The following is a 25,011-nucleotide window of genomic DNA, read 5'->3' as shown; positions in this document are numbered from 1 at the left end:
AAGCAGCTCTGCACATGCAATCAGTCAAGAAGTTAAGGTGCTTGTTTTACAGGCACCTGCCCCATAAAGCCAATGTATCTGCATTTATTACTTATTCAGTTCCTTATCTGCTTTGACCATTAGGCCCAGGGCAACGAACATTTGTTTAAAAATACCAGCAATGTGTGCAAATTTAACATGTGCCAGTACTATCAGAAAGAGCCATAGCTATGGAGGGGGGTCCCTAATTGCCTCCCCCCCCCCCGTGAAGCCTTCAGAGAGGTGCCATTGAGGCTGCCAGCCAGCCTGTGTGTGTGTGTATGCAAATGTGCATGGGGTGTGTGTGCTAAACTGGGTCTTTAACCCTGGGTGAAAATAAAACCTAGTTTCACCCCTGCTATCAGGGGATGTGTCAGAGCTTCTGCTACCAAAATCAAACACTTACTGGAGCTCACACAATCTCCAGGATATTCTATTATTTCTCTACCATCACCACAGTGGAGACTGGCCAATACACGGCCTTCTCAGATCCTTCCCACCTCCTTAGGATGAGTTTTCCCTCCCAAGTAGTAAAGTTGAGCTCTGCTTACCATGCATCTGATTATCCCATCACAGGGAGATGGGATAATATCTAATATCTCCCTTCGGACACCAGTACCAAAGGGCTTAAACCAACTTCTTTATGAAGCTGACTGGTCCCGGTTGTAATCAGCTACCAATATTCCCAGAGCAACAGAAGTCAATTATGCATCAAGGTCAATTATGTTCTCACATTCTTAGGATCACTTCATCCCTTATATCACTGTGCTCTGCAAGAGAAGGCCGTCTTATCTTATCAGGAGGTCCCTTCAGCATAATGTCAGAATTGAGCCTTTAGTGAACAAGTCTTCTAAATGGATATTTTTTATCCATGTCAGAATCTATATTAAGACATGAAATTGTTTGTATTGATGCCAACAAGATCATAGGAACTAATTCATAAACGAAACAACATCAACTTCTTTTCTTGCTCTCCTATCCCTGGCTTCTGATCCCTCAGCCCAATCCTTGTTTCCTACGTCTGCATTTTGCTTCTTTCAATTATTAGCACTTCCATCCACTCTGGCAGCTCCCCCAGATTTGAACCCTGCTGGATCAATAGGAACAAATCCAGCTCAGACCTGGATGAAATCACTTTTCAGAACATATTTTGTTCTGGGCTGTGCATATTGTGTTTGGGCACATATACCGTATTTTTTGCACCATAACACTCACTTTTTTCCTCCTGAAAAGTAAGGGGAAATGTCTGTGCGTGTTATGGAGGGAATGCCTACGGGTGGCATGCCTACGGATTTTCCTCCTATAAAAACTATGTGCGTGTTATGGTCGGGTGCGTGTTATAGAGCGAAAAATACGGTACTTCATGTAACATGCACAGGCTGCATCCTTTATGAAGGGTGAACACATTTTCAAATGCAAGTTAATGTGCTGAAGCGTTCCCACTCATCAGAATTACAACCTGAATAGTCCGGTATAGCGAGAGATTCCAAAGCTGTGTATCTTGAGTGACCAGGTAACGCCATACCTTGTCAATAACAGCTGCCCCCTTTAAAGGGCATTTTTACCTGTAATTGCTGCCATCGTTTTTAAATGGGTTTTTAGTGTTGTATATTTTACACACTTTTATTCAGTGCTTTTTTTCCCCTCTAAAAAAATGTTTAGGGGTACTTTCATTTTGACTCAAGAAAATCATCATTTTATAGTTCAAATCGGGGAAAATAAATACAGTAAATGGACAAAAATACAAAGAGTCACAAAATGTTTAGGGGTATGCGTCCCCCTGTGTCCCCCTAGAAGAAAAAGCACTGCTTTTATTGTTCTATTATTTGTACCTACCTATATTTTTATTGTCCTGAGTGGTGCATAGTTGTTAGAAGGGTGGTATAGATTTAAAAACAAAACAAGCAAACAAATAATATATCAGATCACAATGACGGCTGATCATATTTAATTAAGCTTTGTTTCGATTCCACTGTAAATGGCTATACTTAACCCATTTTTATTTTCATTTCAGTATGCAGCCTAATTAAGATAAGCATCGCATTTTAAACTATTGCAGACATTGTAGGAATTATTTTGTGTACTTCACCATACCTGTACAAACTGTGAAGTCAAGTAAGTTAAATTAGGGTGCTTGCATTTAAGCTGATGCAGTTCTGCAAAGGCAGGGAAGTGGTGGGGGTGGGGAAGGGCCTGCCCTACACACTGCCAATTCCTATTTGCTGCTATAACACTAACCTGGGAGTGCAGCAACAGCTGTTTCATTTGTGGGTTGACAACAAATTATAAAGAATGCATAAAGGAGGGAGCATCTCCAGCAGGCAATTTTAGCTGTCTGAGACTGTGTATGTATTGTAGATATATACTACCCTCTGGTGGCAATAAAAGAAAATAGCCACCGCAATAGCCTATACTGTACTTAATAATTCTGAAGAACCAAAAAACCCACCACTGCAAAGATAACTAATCTGACCAGTCTGTCCCTCAAATAATGGTGCTTTGTTTATTGGCTGGTTAGAAAGAAAGGATTGGTAAAGGTCAGATGTTTTAAAACTGAAAAGAGCTTTAAATGAATGAACTGGGATACCCTTGAATTTAATGGTGCCATGCTAAAAAAGAAGAAAAAAGATACGATAAACTAAACTGAAGTATGTTTTGATATATTCGCTTTCAAAGACTTGGGATGCATTCCAAAAGATCTTGAGTCCAGATGTCACTCATTATCATCACATATTTACATGCTGAACGTATGACATCTATGTGGCAATTACGAAGTGCTGTGGGAAAAGCGTTTGGCTAGATATTTAGATATGGTGAGTAAATACCACTGTCCTTTCATATGCAGATACTGTTCAGTTATTCAGTGGAGTGCAGCCTCTCTTCCTTCAGTACTTACTAATTAGACGGTTTTTAATTAAACTGGCAACAAGCCATAGAGAAGCCACATTTCAGAATGTGAAATATGATCTGTTTCACAAGCGTATAAGGGCTTTTCTTAAACTTTAAAGATGGGTAATATTCTACTGATTGACTAATTACCAACTAAGACAGTTAGGACTATCAATGTGGTTAGTCCAAATGTTGCAATTGCTGTAACCCACACTGCACCCTTAGGGTGAAGGGCAAGTAATAATTGAAAATAACAACAACAGCTTTTGTATAGCATGTTTAGTATTAGATGTTCAACCAGTTCTGCAGAGGGCATCTCATCTTCTGGATGGGGTTCCTACAAACCTGAAGGAGCTTTGGAGGAGCAAGTGGTTTCAACTACACTTTACATTTTACTAGCTTTTGTTAGTAGGCAAGACACACCTCTAACCTGGCTTCAATAGTGTGAGTAATCTTTGGTTAGATTACTGCAATGCATGGGGCTGCCTTTGAACACTTTGAAAACTGCAGTTGCTGGGAGAATTCTGCAGCTGGAGCGGTAACTATCATGTAACACCACTTACAGCCCAGTTCCCAATATATTCCTGTGTCCTACTATGCTCTCGCAGAGAAGCCCATGGGGCAAAGAAGTTAAGCAACTTGCTTCTACAGAATCAGCATCTGTCTCCAGCCCACTGCACCTATGTTCCATCCCCTTTTTGACTTGCACAATTCTTAAAAGGGTCAATTCCCTGGCCTGCCAAAGGGCATGTTTTCTGAGCTCCCTGGCCTCCTGCCAGATTCTTTTGAGACAAGGGAAGGTGCCCATGAGACTAATGGCCTCAGCTCTATTGGCCCTGATAATCAGCAAGTAAAGACCCTCAGTCTGGAGTTTTCACAGCTAATTCATGCTTCCGTCTTCCTTGTACTACCCATCCCCAACAACACCAATATATCTTTGTCTGTTAATAACTGTCAGTTCAGACACCATTGGCATATTTATGAAGTTAGATTCCCCACCCCAATTCTTCCCACTGACTCATTACAGCAAATGTCATTTTGTTGCCCAGTCATCCAGTTTGGAGAGAACCTTCTAGAATTCTTTGCAATCTGCTTGGAGGAACAGACTTCTTACTTACTTCTACTGTAACTGCTTGTTTTCTGCTTCTTATTTCACCAGACAGCAATCCGTACCAGGATCAGTGTTCTTAACCAGCAACTGTTAAGTTTAATTCTTTTGTGAGGGACTTTTGCCGAAAGCTTTTCAGAAGCCTAAGTATTTAAAGTCACACCTGCTTACGTTCCCCTAGAAATCCAGAAGATTGGGGAGAAATCCTTGTAGAAATTATTACATCCCCAGCAAGGCTTGTTATTTCATATGGTTGCTAATTCTGTATTTAAAAATAGCTTTTTAAGCTGACTGCACTGTAAATTTCAGGATACTTTATTCCCCCTTTTTAAAAAATACTATTATGTTGGCACTTTCCAAGCCTATGGTATGCAGGCTGCAGGCTAATTTTAGGGGCAAGTCACACTTAGTTGTTTGAAGATCAGTAATTTTATGAATAACTCTTGAAGGATGCCATTCAGCTTTGGTAATTTAAGTTTTAAACCAAATTTACCATTGTCATGTACATGGTAAGACACAATACATGACAAACCAGGCCCCTTGTAGTAAGTTGTATCTACAACTGTAGTAAATCCTGCTTTCCTATAATATACTTCCCTTGTTTAAGAATCACCAGTTGTGTCAGGATCAGGAAAACATAATGGTCCAGACATGCTTATGCAACAGTTTAAACACCAATAAAGGAAAAAGGAAAAACCAGCTTTTTCTTAAGCCTAAACGTATCTATTTGTTTTGTCACCTCTGTTTCAGCTTTGTTGAAGACAGAAGAGCGCTTTTATCAACTTGCACAGATCAGGTTGGCTGCAGGCTGCTAGTAAATTAAGTAGCATGTAGCACTGAAAGCAGCACAACAAACCAAGTCTAGAAACTAAGGAGTTAAGTAGATAAGTAAATGTTCTTTATTGCATGTATTAAATTTACAGACAAGCGACAGTGATGGATGTGTCACATAGAACCCCAAGATTCACACCAAACTCTTCATGCTGTATATGTTTCTATAGCTTGGAGGTTCTGCAATGGTTATGTCAATTAATTGTTCCTCACAAGACAGCTCCCATACAAGGCACTATGTAGCTGTTACTGGGAATAAATTCAGCTCCTAAAGTTTGTAAAAAACAAGTCATTGGCTTTAACAGTATAGGAAACAAGAGTTACCTTGCAAGCACTTAACGTTGAACAGAACAGAATTCTTAATGGTCTCTCTTCTATTTTCTAACACTGCTGAAATACTAGAAAACAAAAAACATAGCGTCATCCCAGATGGATAAGTATTTATCCATCACTGACAGCAAACTGCATTCTAATTGACTAATGCAATAGCAAAACCCACCCCCCAAATAAAAATAGAGCATTACATCTTCAACTCAATAAAAGTTTAAACACACACCAGAAGAAAAAAGAAATACAAAATTGACTCAACCCTCAATTAATAAGCCAGTGCTTCTTCACTGCTATCCAACCACAGGTTGTCCTCACAAATCTGGTATTAAGATGTGCTTTCCAAGGCAGGTAGGGTGGTTTTCCAAAACAGGACTGAACCCTAGCATCATTTTTTATGGGTAAAAATGACCCACTTTATCTGGGTGCTCATTAATGTATTGTACCAGCAAAGATCTGCTTCATCAGAAATTCTAGTCAATTGACTTACAGAAGTTAGGAAGACTTAGCAATCCTACTTTTTTCCAATGTGTCCACATTCCCAGGAGTGAAAGGATGAAGAGGCAATAACATGACTACCTTTGTCAATGTTATGGCTAGAGAAAAACTGCTTGTCTGTTCAAAGCAGTAACTGCTGTGATAAGATGGTTTGGGAATGTTAAAACAAGGGTATTGTGGCCAATCAGAAGCTATGCAAAAAAGCAAAGAAAAGTCAAACAAAATTTCAAGACATGGGTGGGATGAAAAACTGAACATACACAGTTTTTATTGCAAGAGAAATACAAAGTAGATATTGCTGGAGCCATTTGGTCCATTTACTGCTTCTTTAGCTAAGTGCTGTTATGTTAAGAGCAAGTCTGTCAAATATATGAATATTTTACTCTACATCTTAACATTTCCGAGGCTGTTGAATAATGCACAGTCTTTTGGGCAGTATAATCTTCTCCAGAGTGGGCCGCGGCTTTTGATGTTGTGAGGCTCTTGCTGGAAATTTATGCCTGAGCTGTAAGATTGAAGAAAAGGGAAAAGTTAAGAATATGAACGAAAGAATACCTGACTACAAACCATCAGCATTAAAATTCAACTGGGCAGAAGTGGCTTATTAGTTCTGCACAAACACCCCCGCTTTTTTTTTTTTACGTCTTACAACATTAATAAAACACAACCATTTCAGCAGAAACCTTTAAATTTAAACATCAAAATGATAAAAGAAATAAAGACCCATTAGAAGAAAACACGGGTGGTGATGGTGGGAAGAATTATGAAGCTAACAGATTGAAAAACAGAATTTTGATACCGAACAAAAAACACACACTAAACAAACAAAGAAACTTCCCACACATGAAGAACATTTAGTTCCTTTAAATAACATATGGTATGGAAGCAGCAGATGATGAGGGGAACAGACATGTGATGGTCTTTGCCTACCCTCCCCCCTCTCTCCTGGTTTTCCCCCTTCAGTGCCTGATACAAAGGCACATAAACACTACCTCCCATCCTAGCCAAGGTCAACAATAGGAAAGGAAGCCTGGGAGATGGCTGCTAGCCCAAGGATGCATTCACACGGCAGTTTATTCTGTTTCCCCACCTGACTTTCTGAAAACTATATAATCCATTAATCTGATTCCAGAAAAAAATCTGTTTGAAGTGACAAAATTTGGGGCGGTATACCAGTATGCAGTTCTTCCCTGCCATTTTCATGGGGGAACAGAAGCACGCATGTGCAGAAAGTGTGGGGGAGTGTCATGATGTCCAATGACATTCATTGTTGGGTCACACCATGCCCTCTGCTGTGAATGAAATTCAGTGTGATGCACCATTATATCAGTCAAAAAGCCGCATTTCTATAAGACAATAAGTCAGAGGCGCCAAATTGTGCTACAGATTGGGGGGGGGGCTGCAGCATCACGACACTCGTGTATGACATCACATGCACGACAATGCGATGGAGCTGGGGCCTCTTTCCATGGCAGGAGGAGCCAGCCACAGAAGCTGTACTATGCTTGGCTCTGCCTCCACCCCCTGATCTCTTGGAACATTGGAGGGACCTGCCCCCCAAAAAATTATTGGGGGGCAATAATAGCTTGGCCCCCATGAGATGGTGCCCCTGCAATAAGTACTGCAGTGTGAAAGGAACATTAGAAATTGGGACAGAGCCACTAGCATTATAATCAGGAAAACTAACACAATGTTCACCACATCTAAAAGCACCCTTAATGTTTTCTAATTCTTTTACTATGCTCTGGCTACACTGTCAGCTAAGTGGCATCCAACTCTGAAACCAAAGACAAGTGGCATTAGCTCCTGCTATCACACTCCTAAGGAGAGACACTTGTTTGTTGTGTGTGCCTAGCAAAGCCCAGCATAATAACACTGGCAAAGGTTCCCCCCACCTTGATTTGGACTTGTGACCAGTCAAGGTTCAGCTTCCTTAAAAGCCTTTTATTTTCTGGCTAAGCACAAGTGTTAGGGTAAACAAACAATAATAATAATAATAGCAAGGAAGAAGATACCCGACAACTCATTTCATAGAGTCCTCCAAGATCAAATGATTCAACTTTTTATGGGAAATAATCACATTTCCCTAGGAAAGTCAGTGCTATTTTTCTAGAAAAAAGTGCCGGAATTTACCATGTATGCCTCCTTTGTTCTCTTATAATGGCAATCGTGCCTACTTGCGAGGTGCTGGAACTGAGTTCCAGCAAGTTCCGGCTGAAAATACAAAAGCCCTGAGCAAAGCTATTGCTCTCTGAGCACTTAGAAAAGTGTGATATGACCAGAAGTGATTTCTAAGTGAAGGTGACTAGATCCTGTGCAAATAATATGTAGCAACTGTGCAGCATTTGTTGAACTGCAAGACTGTTGTCTAGAAATGTTCTAGTCATTTCAAGTCTGGTCAGCGGAGTAAGGCAGTAGAGCAAGCTGTGCCACTTCAAACTGCAGGTGGGAAAACAACGATTTTAAAAGTCACCTATAAGGAAGGAAGGAAGGAAGGAAGGAAAGAAAAGACAAGACTACATAGCAGACAGAGAGATGCACTACAAACTCTCTTCCTTCTTCTGAAAGGATGCTTTAAAACCAGCACACCCTTCCTGAAACATATGCAAATGATAGATTTTTGTGGTACACTGATCACTAGAGCATGTGCCATTGACCAACCCCATAGCAAAAAGACTTGCTGCCAAAATGCCAACCTTCAAGCTGTTCTGAACTTTCTCATTTGTAAAAAAATGTCAAAAAGAAATTGTCAAAAAGACACAAGGAACTTAGCTAGATGAAAAATGTATTTGCTGTTTGAAGCACAACAAACAAACAAAACCCCAAACCCAATTTAAGTATGCTACTACTGCAGCCCATGTTTTGTTAGTCCCAAAATGGAAAACGAGCAAGATCCCAACTGAAGAAGGACAACTTAAGTTGACAAAATATTTTTTTTTTTTTATAAAATTTTTATTGGTTTTACAACATTTTTAAGAAAAACAAACAAACACTAAAAATGACAAACATACACGTATAATTTCAAACATATTTTCATAAACCTCTTTTCTTGGACTTCCCCATACCCCCCCTCTCTGCATCCCAATGTCCATAATTCAACTAGCAACTCCCAATTGTTACTTTCCAATCTCTATCATCTTAGTCCTCTTTTATAGTCTAACCTTGTATCCCTGTACCCTTTTGCTTCTGGAAACCACAACATTTTAGCATTCATTAAGTTTATAGTAGTCCTTAAGGTAGCTTTTAAATTTTTTCCACTCTTCTTCCACCGTCTCTTTTCGTTGGTCACGGATTCTGCCTGTCATCTCGGCCAATGTCATATAGTCCATCACTTTCATCTGCCATTCTTCCACAGTGGGTAAATCTTGTGTCTTCCAATACTTTGCGATGAGTATTCTTGCTGCTGTTGTGGCATACATAAAAAAAATTCTATCTTTCTTTGTCACCAATTGGCCGACAATGCCCAAGAGAAAGGCCTCTGGTTTTTTAGGAAAGGTACATTTAAGTACCTTTTTCATTTCATTGTAGATCATTTCCCAGAAGGCCTTAATCTTCGGGCATGTCCACCAAAGGTGATAAAAGGTACCTTCAGTCTCTTTACACTTCCAACATTTATTATCGGGCAAATGATAGATTTTTGCCAGCTTGACTGGGGTCATGTACCACCTGTATACCATTTTCATAATGTTTTCCTTTAAGGCATTACATGCCGTAAATTTAATACCGGTGTTCCATAACCATTCCCAGTCAGCTGACATAATGTTATGTCCAACATCCTGAGCCCACTTAATCATAGCCGATTTAACTGTTTCATCCTGTGTGTTCCATTTCAACAGCAAGTTGTACATTCTAGATAAATTCTTAGTATTGGGTTCTAACAGTTCGGTTTCTAATTTTGATTTTTCCACCTGGAAACCGATTTTCCTGTCCTGTTTAAAAAATTCCATTATTTGACGATATTGGAACCAATTTTCTACTTTATGCTTCAATTTCTCCTGACTTTGTAATTTGAACTTATCTCCATCCTGTTCTAAAATTTCCCAATACTTCGGCCATCCGACCTCCATATTGAGTTTCTTCACTGCTTTAGCCTCCACTGGTGAGACCCATCTAGGGGTTTTGTTTTCCAATAGATCTTTATATCTTATCCAAACATTAAACAATGCTTTTCTAACAATATGATTTCTAAAGGCACTGTTAACTTTATCATACCAAAGATATGCATGCCAACCAAAAGCATTATTAAAACCTTCCAGATCCAAGATGTCCGTGTTCTCGAGGAGCATCCATTCTTTCAGCCAGCAAAAAGCTGCTGCCTCCTAGTACAATTTTAGGTCCGGCAGGGCAAAACCCCCTCTTTCTTTAGCATCTGTCAGTATCTTAAATTTAATTCGGGGCTTTTTGCCCTGCCAGACAAATTTCGAAATGTCTTTGTGCCACCTCTTAAAACATTCCATCTTGTCAAGAATCTGCAAGGTCTGAAACAAAAATAACATTCTAGGCAATACATTCATTTTGATTACTGCAATTCGGCCTAACATTGACAATTTCAAATTTGACCATATTTCTAGATCTTTTTTAATTTCTGACCAACATTTTTCATAGTTGTCCTTATACAAATTCACATTCTTAGATGTTAAGTAAACCCCTAGATATTTCACCTTCTTTACCACAGTCAAACCTGTTTCCTCTTGAAATTTCTCCTTTTCCATATCTGTTAAGTTTTTCCCTAAAACTTTAGTTTTTTGCTTGTTCAACTTAAATCCAGCTACCTGGCCAAACTGTTGTATTATTTCTAAAACCTTTTTCGTACTAGTGTTTGGCTCTTGCAAAGTCAATACTAGGTCATCTGCAAACGCTCTTAACTTATAATGTTTAGCTCCGACCTGCACACCTTTGACCTGCTGGTCATTTCTTATCATGTTCAGCAACACCTCCAGAACTGAAATAAAAAGTAATGGGGAAATCGGGCACCCCTGTCGTGTTCCTTTTTCTATCTTAAGTTCCTCAGTCACAACATTATTTACAATCAGTTTAGCTTTTTGTTCAGAATATATTGCAGCCATACCATTCTCAAAACCCTGGCCTACCCCCATCCCATGAAGATTCTTCCTCATAAAACTCCAAGAAATATTGTCAAAGGCTTTCTCCGCGTCCACAAAAATCAATACTGCTTTAGTGTTTATATTCACCTCTAGCTTTTCCAGAATGTCTATTACATTCCTTACATTGTCTGCCAGGTGTCTTTTAGGGAGAAAACCTGCTTGGTCCTTATGAATCTTCTCCATCAAGACTCTTTTAAATCTTTTTGCCAAAATGTCTGCAAAAATTTTGTAATCCACATTAAGGAGTGATATTGGGCGGTAGTTCTTGAGTTGGGTCTTTTCAGTCTCTGACTTTGGTATGAGTGAAATATATGCCTCTTTCCACGATTCAGGTGCCCTTTTTCCCTCAAGGATCTCATTACAAACTTCTCTTAGTGGTTGAGTCAGCCATTCCTTCAGCGATTTGTAGTATCTGGAAGTCAGTCCATCTGGTCCCGGAGATTTGCCCAGTTGCATATTCTGAATGGCAGCCTCTATCTCTTGTTCTGAGACTCTCTGGTTCAAGTCCATCTTACTTTGATGAGAGATGTTTTGTAATCCATATTTTCCAAGGAATTTGTCTATATCTTCTTCATTTTGCGGGCCTTGAGTGTAGAGTTTTTTAAAATAACTTAAAAAGCAATTTCTAATTTCATTAGGTTTAGATATATTCTTTCCATCCACCTCTAGGCTTGTAACTGTATTTAGTTTCTGCCTTTTCTTCAGTTGCCATGCCAAAAGTTTGCCACATTTATTTGCTGATTCAAAAGTCTTTTGCTTCATTTGCTTTATCTTCCATTCAATCTCTTGGTTCATCAATTCCATATATTGTGTTTGATATAACTTGATCTCTCTTAAAATGTCCTGAGATTTTGGTTTTGTTCTTAATTTTCTCTCTCCTTCTTTTATCATTTCCAAAATCCTCTCTTTTTTCTCATTTTGTTTTTTCCTCTTTATTGAATTTTGTTGAATCAAGAATCCTCTCATAACCGCTTTACTTGCGTCCCAGATCACTCTTTTCTCCACGTCGGTCCTCAAATTTATTTCAAAATAGTCTTTTAGGGTCTTTTGGGCCTTCGTGAGAATCTCCTTATCTCGAAAGAGGGTGTCATTCATTCTCCATCTAAATTGACCAGTTATTGTGAGTTTCATCTCCATCTTCACGGCGTTATGGTCGGAGCAAGTTTTTGGGCAGATTTCCACTTTCTTGATCTTTGGGGCCATTCCACTAGTAACCCAGATTTGATCGATTCTGGTCCAGGTCATCATTGCTTGGGAGAAGAAAGTTCCCTCTCTCTCCAGAGGGTTCCTTGTTCTCCATATGTCTATCAAGTCCATACTTTCTGTCATTTCGAAAAAAGTCTTAGGGAGTCTCCCTTCCTTGCTAACTGTTAGTCTTTGTGCCTTGTCCATGTTCGTGGAGACCACGCCATTCATGTCTCCCATGATTATCATATTGTAGTCCAGATAGTCAGTGAGGGTTTCATGGAGTCTCTTAAAGAAGTCAGATTTGCCTTCATTTGGTGCATAAATTCCAACCACTAGAAGTTTTTCTCCTTGTATTTGTATCTCCACTGCCAGATATCTCCCTTGTTCGTCCTTGAATATCATTTTTGGAGCCCATTTCTCCTTCACATATATTACAACTCCTCTCTTCTTAACTTTGTCTGATGAAATAAATTCTTGTCCTAGCCTTTTATTTATAAGTAATCTCCTGTGGGCTCTGGTTATGTGAGTTTCTTGTAGGCATATCAAGTCCAGTTGTTCTCTATTCAATATATGAAATACTTGTCTTCTCTTCAAAGGCCCATTGAGCCCATTACAATTCCAACTAAGGAATTGCAGAGCCATCTTGCTATTTTTCTGAGGCTCCTCCAACAGCTCCAAGTTGTTGCTCTTCTTCTGATGGTGGTGGTTTTTGTCCAATCGAGAGATTCAGGATATCCAGTGCTCTCCTCTGTTCTGCAAGTACGTCCACAGTCCCCTTCTGTAGGTCCTCCCGATATCTTGCCAAAAATTTGTCTTTATCTTGAATTGTCTTTATTTTCACCTTGTTTGCCTTGTAGTCAAATGACAGTCCTTGTGGGAATTCCCACCTGAAGCGGATAGAATTTTTCTTTAGTAAAAGAGCTAAGTCCTTGTAGAAGTTTCTTAAGTCCAGAATGTATTTTGGGATGTCTTTGAAGATCTGTACAGCTGAATTTCCGATTTGCAAGGCCTTTTCAAAGTGTAGTCCTAGTATTTTGTCTCTTTCCTCCTTGGATCTGAGTGTGATCAAACAGTCTCTCGGGGTCTTTCTGTGTTGCTTTTTACCCAATCTAAAGGCAGTCGTAATTTTGAATTCGTCTTCCTCAAGGTCCCAGCAATCCGCAAACTCCCGTGTCAAATATTCCACAAGGTTGTCTCTTTCATTCTCTGGAATCAGTCTTATTTTTAAGTTTCTCTCTTTCCTCTGTAACTCCCACAAGGCCAAAGTTGCATCATGCTCATAGACCTTCTTGGCAATCGGCTCTAATTTCTCCTGTGTCTCTCCCGCAGTGGCTTTGGCATCTTCCGCAATTTGGCGCGTAGTGGCGTTTTCCTCCACCAATTTATTTATAGATTCTGTATTCTGGTTTAATCTTGCTGAAATTTCTGTTAATTTTAGTGTATTCTCTGAAGTCTGTTTTGTCAAAGACTCCAGAGTTTGGTTTATCTTGAGCAGGGCGTCTGTCACAGCTTCCATAGAGACGGCTGCTCCTTTGTCTTGTCCTGTTGTTCCTGCTGATCCGGCTGTTGCGCCTGAGATTGAGCCTCTTTTCTTTACCTGTTGCTGCTGCAGCTGTTGTTGTTGTTGCTTGGTCTTGGCTCTTGTAACTATCTCTTCTTGTGCGCCACTCATGTCAAGGTCAATTCCCACGGGATTTATTCTCCCTTGGAAAATTCCACTGTCTTAGGCCGTGCCGGACTTCACTTTGTCCTCTAGAGGGAGCAAATCAAAATGGCCATAGAGCAAAATTTCCAAGTACGAAAACAAAGGAGACTGTCCAAAATGTAAAAAAGGAGATTAACACAGTCAAAGTCAATGTTACTAAGAACTTGTAACTTCAAATTGCCACAGTTGCCCAATTTATGCTGTTTCTTCTTGTATTATACAGTAGCCAGGCACTGTGGAAACTTTGTATCAAAGTATCACTTCACAGGGAAAAGTCAGTTCAGTGTGCTAAGAAGGCAGACCGTTTCATGCTTTCAGATGGGTGAGACAGCAGAGGTTTTTTACTTCCAATAGATCATGCAGTTATTGATCAAATTCACCTCCCCTCTGCCCTGCTAGCTAGAGGGGAGATCAAAGGTCTAAATGTCCGGTTTAGCTGATCAAAGAGCGGGTTTAAACGGATGCAGGTTTAGAGCTCCGTTGCTTTCGCTTTCATGCAGTCGGGGGGAGGCAGACTTCCTTTGTTTAAATCTCCCCCGTTTTTAGCCCAATTTTTAAAATTTAAAGGGTCCCGATTATTTTTCAGCTCTTACTCACGGGAATTCAGTCCAAATTTTCTTTTCAGGAAGGAATCGGCGCTCTCCGCTTATGGCGACGCGGCTTCACTTCGCAGGCTGGGTAGCGACTCTCAGCACCGCGCTCTCTCCCGATGTCGATCCGTAGCCTTTAAAAAGGCTCTTTCACGGTACCGGGGGGCGCAAAGGTGCCCACCGAGTCTCCTTGTTCTCAGGCTTCAGCGCCTGGGATTTTAGGGGTCCCCCGCTTGCCGTAGCGGGTAAGACCCGAACTTGCGAAGCAGTCCTTCTCCGGAGCTCGGAGCTAGGACCGCCATTAAGCGCTGGCACCGACCGGAAGTCTTAAGTTGACAAAATAAGCTCAACTCGCAGACTTAACATATAGAATAAGAGAACAAGAACATATATTTAAAGAAGATTGGAAAATGTTTATTGAAGATATATGGGAGATAATTGTGTGCAGCTGAAAACGCTGGCAGCATAAAGATAAATTCAACAGTGTAAACAAGTTTTGATGGATGCAATAATGGAATACTGAATTGTATAGTTTTTGTAAAATATACAGGGATTTATAATATGTAAAATGAACCACGGAAAGAGAAGGAGGGAAGTCACTGATACCTAAAATATTTAAAGGGACCTCTGACCATTAGGTCCAGTCATGACCGACTCTGGGGTTGTGGCGCTCATCTCGCTTTATTGGCCGAGGGAGCCAGCGTACAGCTTCCAGGTCATGTGGCCAGCATGACTAAGCCGCTTCTGGCGAACCACAGCAGCACACGGAAACGCAATGTACCACACGCTTCACGCAATGTACCACACGCTTCAAATGGCCACACACACGAAAAAGATTAGTTCAGTTTGTTCATATTTAGCAAGCAAACATCATGCAGTGGGTCCAAGTGCAGAACACAGTTTGAGTGGTGCCATAATTATTACCAGTCCTGTCTTCTCAGCAAGTTCTTTCCATCTGATGAGACCACATTTTGCTGTGTTTCAGACAAAGGAAGCCATGGGTAGACGGGGCAATCCTTGATTCTCCCCCTCCCCCCACTTAGCACCCATTCAGGATCTAAAAAGCAGCTTTGTGATGTTTTAAAACCCAACATATTTACTGTGGCATAAGCTTTAATGGGGCTAGAGTAGACTTCATCAGATACATGAAGAGTTATCCTCAGCTGGAAGTGTGTGTGCAAGTGCATAAACTCAAAGAAATGGTGAACAATTAGGCCCGAAATACAATTGGCCCAGTTTGCACATGATGATACATCAAACCATATCTAAGTGTGAAGAAGCATACAGGTACTCACAAAAATAGTCATGGCCACTCTGCTCCTCCTTTAGCCCTGCTGCTAACACACTCCCCAAAGCCTATCCATAGCCTGGAATAGTGCTGTGTTCAAACCCAGACTCTTAGTTTGTCTTCCCTGGACAAACCCTGAAGCCAAGGCTGGATACAATGCTAAGTCAAACCATGGCTTAGCTCTGGGAAGTTCAGCAGCAAGACTGAGGAAAGAAAAACGTTGCTGAAATTTTTGCCACATACTTGCCTGTTCACATTCACCCATGGTTTGGCTTAGCAATACCATGGTTTGGTTACAAGCGCACAAGTACAGTGTCCATTCACAGTAGCAGTAATTCACGAGTACAAATTCCTGGCTAGTGCGTATTTGCAAATAATCACTGTATCTACCATGTATATGTTTAAGCTTTACAAAGAATTGTAAGAGAGTATACCTTCCCTTTCAGGCCATTTGGTCCCACTGCTTCCTCTATACCCATGTATTTTATATATCTGCCAATTAAGGACAACACTTCATGCATCTGGTGAAGTGGGCTCAAGTCCACAAAAAATCTGTCATGCTTTAAAGGGTTTCAAGGCTCATGGTTGATTTTGCGACAACAGATGAAGACTGCTACCTTTTTTTGAAGGTTTCTTTTTTAAAAATAATCATTGAGGTATAATTAATAATGAGAAATCTTGAAGGCAACTTTGTGTGTACTTACTTTATCCAGTGCATCTGAAAGCAGAATACTCATGCTTTGCATTTTTATGACATTGAGAGAGCTGTGGAGTAAGGAAAAGAAAGTTAACCAGGGCTTTAATCTTCCCAGAACCCTTCATGCTGTTTGTTAAATTCTCCCCCATCCATTCCTAACCCGCAGAGCACTTTGCTCTGCTTATATTAATTTAGCGACAACTTAGATGTTGCATTAGGCACGTGTCTGGTCCTTGTGGGCTTGTATCCTGTTTACTAAATAGCAGCTGCAGTGCCCACAAATCAGAATGAGACTGATGGTAAGGGAAATAATTTAAATCCCTTCTTCCTGGTCTCAATCCAGACCCCCATCCCGCAACAGCTACTACATTGCAAACAAAAACCAAGCAACCTAGAGCTAACCTGTTGCTAAATTTGACTCTCAATCAAGTCATTGCTAATCTTGCATAGATCACAGTGTATTGACTTTGGATCAAATAGTGCCAGAAGGGCATGGGGAAAAGATAGGTAACATATTCAGCGCTCCTTTGGATACAATCAAGGTCTAAATCAGAGGACTGATCAAGCTCTGAGATGAGTAAGTCAAGATACAAATACAGTTTTTCACCACAGGCAGGACGCAACCAAATCTATACTTCTACTGCAAGTGTGTAAGAACCAAAAATCACACGTGCATTGTTCTTACTTCCAAGTATTCTACATAATTTATATGTAATATTAACCGGTTCTTACTTATGTAGAGATGGAACAGACAAGTACAAGGTGCAGCTGATCTCTCGTACATGTGATTGTATTAGGGCTGAATGATTTCTAGGATGCTATTTATTTAAAGCATTTTTATCCTGCTTTTCACCCCACAGCAAGATACAAATGCCAGTGATGAGACAGTTCTGCCCTTAGGCCTTCAATTTAAAAGACACAACACAAAAGGAAAAATAACTGAGAGTGAGGAAGGGAAAAAAGAAAACACAGGCACTGTCTCATAGTTAGGGAATTATTCTATGGACAAGCTGGAAATCAAAGGCTGCAAGAGAAGGGAGAACCCTGAAGTTGCTGGTCTTTCTGCAAAGTTAATGGGAGAGGCTCTGCAGAACCATCTCTCTCTCTCTCTCTTTCCAACAGTCCAGTGGAATGGCTGGGGTTGTTGTCCCAGGATAACAAATGGTATAAACAGGCTCCTTTTGTGTTGTGAAGCCAGAAGATTAAGCTACAATTGAACCCCTGACAGATTTCAGCAAGCACATCTTAAAATAGTCGTCCCCCCTTTTAATAGCCACTTCCTAATGGCAGCAGGTTGTTTTATAGGCTTTATGTGCAGAGGAAGTGAACGTTATCAGCTCAGTTCCAGGAATAGTGTTTGCAAGGTGAAAGGAAGACCACAATGGGGCTTTTTTGTGCATGTGTGGTTTTACTATAAATAATAAACTTTTGCCCCAGACGAAAGTAAAAAGACAATTTTCCACACAATTGCATTACTGGCAACTTCTCAAGGCTGCCAAAGAATTTTACAAGCACCTATTTCCAACTTTCTATGCACCTCATTTTAGATAAAAACAAAACTGTATGAATTTTGCCTCATGTATCATATAAGCCTTCACTAAGCTATCCCACCTTTGTCACAAAAGTCTGCAGGGCTAGTTATTTATTGTGCTATTATTTGAAAGAGAAAAATGCAGAACAAACCAAGAGACTATTTTGTATTGGTTCTGGAATTTTAGGCAACAGGCTTCATCCTGATGCTAAGGCTGCAATCCAAACTCCTTATTTACTGTGCAGAAGGGAGAGGAGATTGGATGTGGCCAAAGTCTCCCTCCACTCAGCTTAAAACAGCTCCGACAACCTGTGTCTGTGGAATGATGCCAGTGTCACTCCTCTGGCACAGAGCTTCCTGTCCGTCAAAATGGCATGTGCGCACAAGTTTAGCAGTTGGATTCCCACTGGTATGAGCCTAGAAGATGCCCCCAAATGGGATGCTTGGGGAGCATGGAGGGTCTGAACTGGCCTGAGATCCATTAGATTCTAAGCTGCTCCCACCGTCATCACTTAATAGTATCAGACCTCATTGCTATTGCAGCTCCAAACTATTGTAACACAGAGCAGGGTTCTTGCTATCCCCTTCTGCCCCAGTCACCATGAAGAGCAGGACTTCAGATATAGACACACAATTCTGCCATGCCTCACTGCTGCCTGGACAGGGTTAGGATTGTCCTACTCTGATGTAAGCCTCTAATGGCTGGGGAGCCACAAAGTCCTCCCAAGAATAAAAGTTGAACATGATTTACACTGTTAATTTTTCGGGGGGGGGGGGGACTTCCTGTGCATGATTTTTCAGCATTGAATATATTTTATTTTAATTTTTTATCAGGTTTTCTTTGCTTTACCTTCATTGCTTGCTGCAACAGTATTGTTGCCAGTAACACCATTTATAATTCAAGTTGATATATCTCTGATATTTTTGTGATATAGCTGTATATTCATTCATTTTTTAAAATAAATAAATAACTGGACATCCTCTTTCCCCCAAACCTGAACTTATTCACTACCTAGTCATTCTAACTAACACCATGAAAAGTCACTACTGCACACATACCTAGTCTTCTCTCTCGTCGGGATTTTGGTACTTTTTTCAACAGGTGCATTCTCCAGCTTCTTGGCAACTCTCATACCTCCAGCTTTGACTGTAGAGGAAAGCAGTGATAACATGTGTGACTGGCAGATAACCCCCAAGCAATTGGTCTGTTTCACATTATGCAAGACATACGTTGCCAAATACATATTTAGAATGGCGGGCAAGATACAGTATGGGTCAGTACCATAAGAATGGGCATGTTGCACTTATTTAGAAAACTTAACAGTCCTTGCCATCAAGCATGGAAAAGTTAAATCTATCCTTGAAAGGGTTTGGTTAACATTGCAAAATATGGAGAGAGAAGATTTATCTTTTAGTGTTTTTGCCTTCAGTCTCAAAGTTTCTTTGCAACCATAGGTTAGATAAATCATATAAAAAGTAGTAGTAACCGGGAGTCTTTGGGGTTCTAACAAAACCTTTTGTAGTCTAGATTTGGCCTCCAAGTAGCCATGATCTGAGCATACCCCACGACAAATAATGTTTGCATTTATCTATCACCAATAGTTCAGAATAAAGAGGTACTTCTTGTGCTGGTATGATGCATTTGACTGTCTGCATTCTTCCAAGTAATAATTATGCTCTGTTAACGTGCCTGTCAATTATAAAACCAATTAGCAGTAATTAAAGCTGAAGATGACCTGGCAACAATAATTTCACTGTTGAGCAACGTCAAACAAACTCATCTTTAAAAGAACTTAAAGATATTTCAGATATAATTGTTGAAATAAATTACTGTTTTCCCATGTCATACAAGGCATTACATCTAAAAACTGCCAGATTAAGCAGAGACTTAAATTTAACTTTGGTTAAATGCACTCCCATGAAGGCATATTTGTAACCTTGTAGCTCTGCTGCCCAGACTTGTGTTTTTTGGGAACCAAATAAAGTCCTTTTCATTTGCCTTTTTCTTTTAAGGTGTCTTATCTGCACTTTTCAGTTTTAGTTTTAAATGGAACCTATTTCATTACATATTTTATTTGTGTGAGTCACCTCAAACATTTCTGTGGAGAGGCAAGGTATAAATTTATTAAGTAAATAGTACCTGGGCTGCTTCAGAAGAAAGAGTGGGAAATAAACTGAATTAACAATAAACAAAGAAACATAATAGTCCTGGATATGAGGCACAAGAGTGGTTAAAAGAGGTGAAATGCAGTTTTTATTAGACATTCAGATATGGAAGACTTGGATTGATTAGAAAAAAACGCTGCAATTTTTACAAGCTTTGATCGATTCCTGGTGCAGCTAGGAAACTAATGCTTATTTTCATCGTCATAACAACCCTGCTAGATAGGTCAGGATGAAATTTATCTACTGGCTCAATCTTCTTTCTTTGAGCGGGGGTTTTATTTTATTAAAATATTTTATATTAAGGATTTTCTTCGGTTACAAAAGTACTGTATGTGCAATTGTCTCTTTTTGAGATTGCCTTGCACCTAATCCAGTCTTCACCACCACAATCTTACGCTCTTGTTTTCAATCACAGCCCTATTATTATTATTATTATTATTATTATTATTATTAATTTATTATTTATTGAACTGATATACTGCCCTATACCCCGAGGTCTCAGGGTGGTTCACAGAATAAAATCAAAATATAAAACCACAAACCGCATAATCAAAATAAACAACAACCCACTAACCCCCCCAACCCCCCACATTCTAAAAGTGCATAGGATGTCAATCAAATCAACCAAAGTTCCAGTTACAGATAGGTAGCTGTGTTGGTCTGCCATAGTCAAAATAAAAAAATTCCTTCCAGTAGCACCTTAAAGACCAACTACCGGTAAGTTAGTTCTTGGTATGAGCTTTCGTGTGCATGCACACGAAAGCTCATACCAAGAGCTAACTTAGTTGGTCTTTAAGGTGCTACTGGAAGGAATTTTTTTAAATCAACCAAAGGTTTGGTTAAAAAGGAACATTTTTGCCTGTCGCCTAAAGGTGTATAATGAAGGCACCAGACAAACTTCCCTGGGGAGAGCATTCCACAGACGGGGAACCGCTGCAGAGAAGGCCCGTTCTTGTGTTGCCACCCTCCAGACCTCTTGAGGAGGCACATGAAGAAGGGCCTCAGAAGATGATCGCAGGGTCCTGGTATATTCATATGGAAAGAGGTGGTCCTTCAGGTATTGAAGACCTGAGCCATTTAACGCTTTATAGGTCAAAACCAGCACTTTGAATTGGGCCTGGAAACTAATTGGTAGCAAGTGCAGTCAAACCAAGATTGGTGTAATATGCTCAAACTGTCTTGCTCCAGGGAGCAACCTGGCTCACCACTAATTGGTGGGAATCAAGAAAAGTAAAAACACTTAAGACTTTTGAACTGCTTAGTGCTTTGATTCTTAGCTAGAGGAAACACTGGTTTTTACACACAGGGCAAAGTGATGACTGGGCAGCCTCGCTTTCATATTTTTTACGTTTTTGTTAACCACCTTGATTTTCAAACACCTCATCAACAAATCGCAATACCATTACAGTGGTACCTCAGGTTAAGTACTTAATTCGTTCCGGAGGTCCGTTCTTAACCTGAAACTGTTCTTAACCTGAAGCACCACTTGAGCTAATGGGGCCTCCTGCTGCTGCTGCACCGCCGGAGCCCGATTTCTGTTCTTATCCTGAAGCAAAGTTCTTAACCTGAAGCACTATTTCTGGGTTAGCGGAGTGTGTAACCTGAAGCATATGTAACCTTGAAGCGTATGTAACCCGAGGTACCACTGTAACTAATCACTGTTACAGGGAAGCAACAAATTTCAGGAGTCACTGCTGCGTCCACTACAGTACTAACCAGGAATAACCAGTGCTAATTTTCTGGAAAAAGAGGTCCCAGAATTCACCATGAATACCAATGGCACCCAACTGAGAGCTGCCAGAACCCACTTGAGAGGTGCCGGAACTGAGTTCCGGTAAGTTCCCCCTGAAAAGCCCTGGGAATAACTACAGTACAAGTTTGTTAACTACAAACAGGCCAATAACTCTGAAGCCTGAAGGTTTCTACGTGTGTTAGAGAAGACGTCTGAAGTTTGAAGCAACTCTTTTGAGGGGTATACAAACTCTGTTACAACTGAGCTTCCAAATGGGAGCAGCTCTAGAAATGCAGAACTGCCTTTACTGAGAGAACACCACGCGTGCACGGTCCTGTTAAGGCTTGCTAGTTTAAGCGCTCTTTAAATGACACTCAGTGGGAGAGCCGCCTCTTTTTTTTGCAGAGATCGCGCTCTGGAGGCCGAGCTTTCCATGAAACTCGCCTCCGCATTGCGCGCCGCCTCCCACTCAGCGCAGAGGGGGAGGGGACTTGCCGTAGTTTCTAACGACCCACTTAGGCTCGTGCGCAGTTCGGCCCTCGTACGCATCTGGGGAGGCGGGGAAGAAAGCTTTTACCACAGGCTGACATAACAGCTACACTTTCAGGGCAGCGCGAGAAGCACACGCCCACCAAGGTGGGCGGAGAGAAGGAGCATTATTGCGCCACTGTTTACAACCTCGAGGCTCTCATCTTTTCTTCTCCGACATTCATTTTTTGGGGGGGAATAAATTCCAGTTAGGCGACACACAAAAGATTATGAGCCAGTAACACCCTGCCTCATTCCTAGCTATTGGTTCAAGAAAACTACGGTTGTTGTTGTTGAGGGAACAAACATCTCCAAAGAGGGCGGGATTTTGTGCTGAAGCGCACTAGTCTTAGCCCTGCTTACCTATCCCTGCAAACCCGAATGCATTCACTAGCCCCCTCCTGAGTAAGCGTGGTCTCCAGCCACAGACAGGTCCCCGCCAGCTCGCAGCTAAGCTTCCCGCCCTGCCTGCTTACCTGCAGGGGAGCGCCCCACTTTCAACGGGGAGGCCGGCGCGGGCATTTCAGGCTTGGTCATGATGGCTAAGCAAAACGCGCACTGCGAAGCAAGCGGGCGATGCTACGGACTACGAACTGCGTCCTGCTCACTCCGTCGGCTACTCCTCCTTTATGGGGAGGAGGCAGTGCGAAGAGGAGGGGCGTTGCTGCCAGCGGTGGAAAGGGGCGGGGAAGGGGGGAGAGAGCTAGAAAAACTTTTGCCAGCTTCTAGCCTAGCGGCTGGAAGGAAAAAAAACCAAGAGAAAAAGGAGCTGGGGTTGCTGTGAGTTTGGCCTCGAAGGGCTCTAAGTCCACAGGCAGTTGGTAGCGCGCAAGCTCTGAGAGACATAAAGGCGCATGTGCGTCATGCATCTCCCCTCACAAAGGAAAAAGAGAGAAGCACAAACGTATCAAGGCAGCTTAAGTGTCAGTGTAATTGAAGTATTGGTGTTAATTGTATTATTTGTATTTGGGTTTGTCTCTCGAAGTTGTGCTTCCCTCCCTCCTGATTTCTGTTCAGAGTTGGAATGCCAGCTGTGGTGGGCCAGTTCAAGGCCACAGGCTTATGGCACGACTCATTCCCACACTTTCTCAGAGAAATGTGTATGTGTGTAGACAGATAAATAGCCACCAGCATCCAGCAGTTGGTTTAAAAAAAACAACAACCACAAAAAGCATAATTTTATTAATATAACCTACAAAAGATAACCATAAAACAAATATAAAACAGCAGTCTTGTGTGAACTTATTCCCCCCCTAAAATAAACACTGGGGAAGAAATGTTTTCAGTTTGAGTCTCTTACCATTTTGATCATGGGCCTAGACAGGGGGGTGCAGCTGCACCCCCTAAATCAGGGGTCGGCAACCTAAGGCCCATGGGCCACAAGCGGCCCACGAGGGTCGTTTAACCAGCCAATGAGCTGCCTCCGAACCGAGCCACCCGCTCGGTGAGTCCCCGCACGCTTCGCTAAACCGGCGCAGTGCAGTGTGGGGACTCGCTTCCGTGGCGCCGGAAATTGCGTCTGCGCAGATGCCAGAAATCGCGCATGCGATCCAGCCTGCAGAGGGATCTCTGCTGGAGTGAACCAGCCCAGGCGAGGTAAACCTTGCCAACCCCTGCCCTAAATCAAGTAAACAAATAGAAATAAATAACTAACCAATCGCATCACAAATAACTCGGTTCTGTGCCCCCCCAACATAAAACCTGGCTACGTCCATGATTTTGATTACAGCCTCCTAAGACCAGGTTCCTTATTAGTGTATAGCTTATGATGCACGAGCATCTCTACATTCATGTATGTAGTGTGTCTTGTGACTCAAGGCAATAAAACATTTTACTTTGAACCATGTGGGCAAAGAGTTTCTCTTTACTGCCAACTCTCCAGTGGCTGAAGGGCGAAGGTCCTGGAGGTGTGTTACTCTGATGGTGTACATTGCTATAGGTGTGATCTTAAAATGTTTTTGCTAAGCAGACAAAATAGCCAAAATAAATAGGAAATTGTATAAATGAAATTTGGTAGCATCACTGTGGCCCTTATTTTAATGGCAGCCACTAGAAATTTTGCTGTGTTTGCTGTTACCAGTTTATTTTTCTCCCCCATCCCTGAAGTTTTTATTGTTGCTAACTTTGCTGCAGTAAATGTGCATTCTGTAGCTGACCTTTTGTTTTGAAATCTTTAGAATAATATTTTAGTTTCCTGTTTATTATGTTGCTTTAAATGTATACTTTCTTGAGTAATGTTTTATTCTCAAATGTTTTACTTGATGTTTTAATACAGGCTGAAAATCGCTTTGAGGTTTTTTTCCTTAAAAATATAAAGCAGCATAGAAATGAAAGGAGGGAAAGTCACCTAACAATCACCTGGATGCTCTGGATGAAGTAGCAATAATGGGGAAATAACAATAATTAACTTTTTATGCAAATATCTTTAAAAAGTGAGCCAATGTTTTAGTATTGTGATCCACACACAAAAAACTTCAGAATGGAGTTCTCTTGAAATGACTCCCAAGGACTTAAAGCTGTGCATTCAGTTGTGCACTTGATAAAGTTCTTCTACATTTTACAACAGATTTTGTAGGCAAGATGCCATTGTGTCAAGAGAACTGCTTGGAAAACAGTCATACCTGTTACACAGTTTTCTTACTGCATTGAGAACCACAATACAGTACCTGGAATAGGGGTAAGTGCTTATGTGTTTCAAGAGGCTGAGATCCAGACAGGCTCCCCCTCCTTTTTTTCCAAGGAGCTCAAGGTTTTGTGTATGGTTCTAATCCCCACAACAACCCTGTGAGGTAGGTTAGGTTGAGAGTCCT

General features: G+C 41.1%; 1 protein-coding gene across 1 annotated transcript; it reads right to left on the bottom strand.

Annotated features, from left to right (window-relative positions):
- Positions 1–4,891: 4,891 nt before the first annotated feature.
- On the bottom strand, positions 4,892–23,244 carry DAPL1 (death associated protein like 1). The gene is made up of 4 exons (XM_083495306.1): positions 22,678–23,244; positions 18,835–18,922; positions 16,252–16,312; positions 4,892–6,176 (listed from the first exon to the last, which is right to left on the bottom strand). Exons 1-4 carry the CDS (start codon positions 22,736–22,738, stop codon positions 6,063–6,065), a joined length of 324 nt encoding a protein of 107 aa, XP_083351432.1. The 5' UTR covers positions 22,739–23,244; the 3' UTR covers positions 4,892–6,062.
- Between the last annotated feature and the right edge of the window lie 1,767 nt (positions 23,245–25,011).

Source organism: Podarcis liolepis, assembly GCF_965112155.1.
Source record: "Podarcis liolepis genome assembly, chromosome: 1".
In the NCBI taxonomy this organism is placed as follows: Eukaryota; Metazoa; Chordata; class Lepidosauria; order Squamata; family Lacertidae; genus Podarcis; species Podarcis liolepis.
The sequence above is the reverse complement of the archived record's forward strand: the minus strand, read 5'-3'. Positions and strand labels throughout refer to the sequence as shown.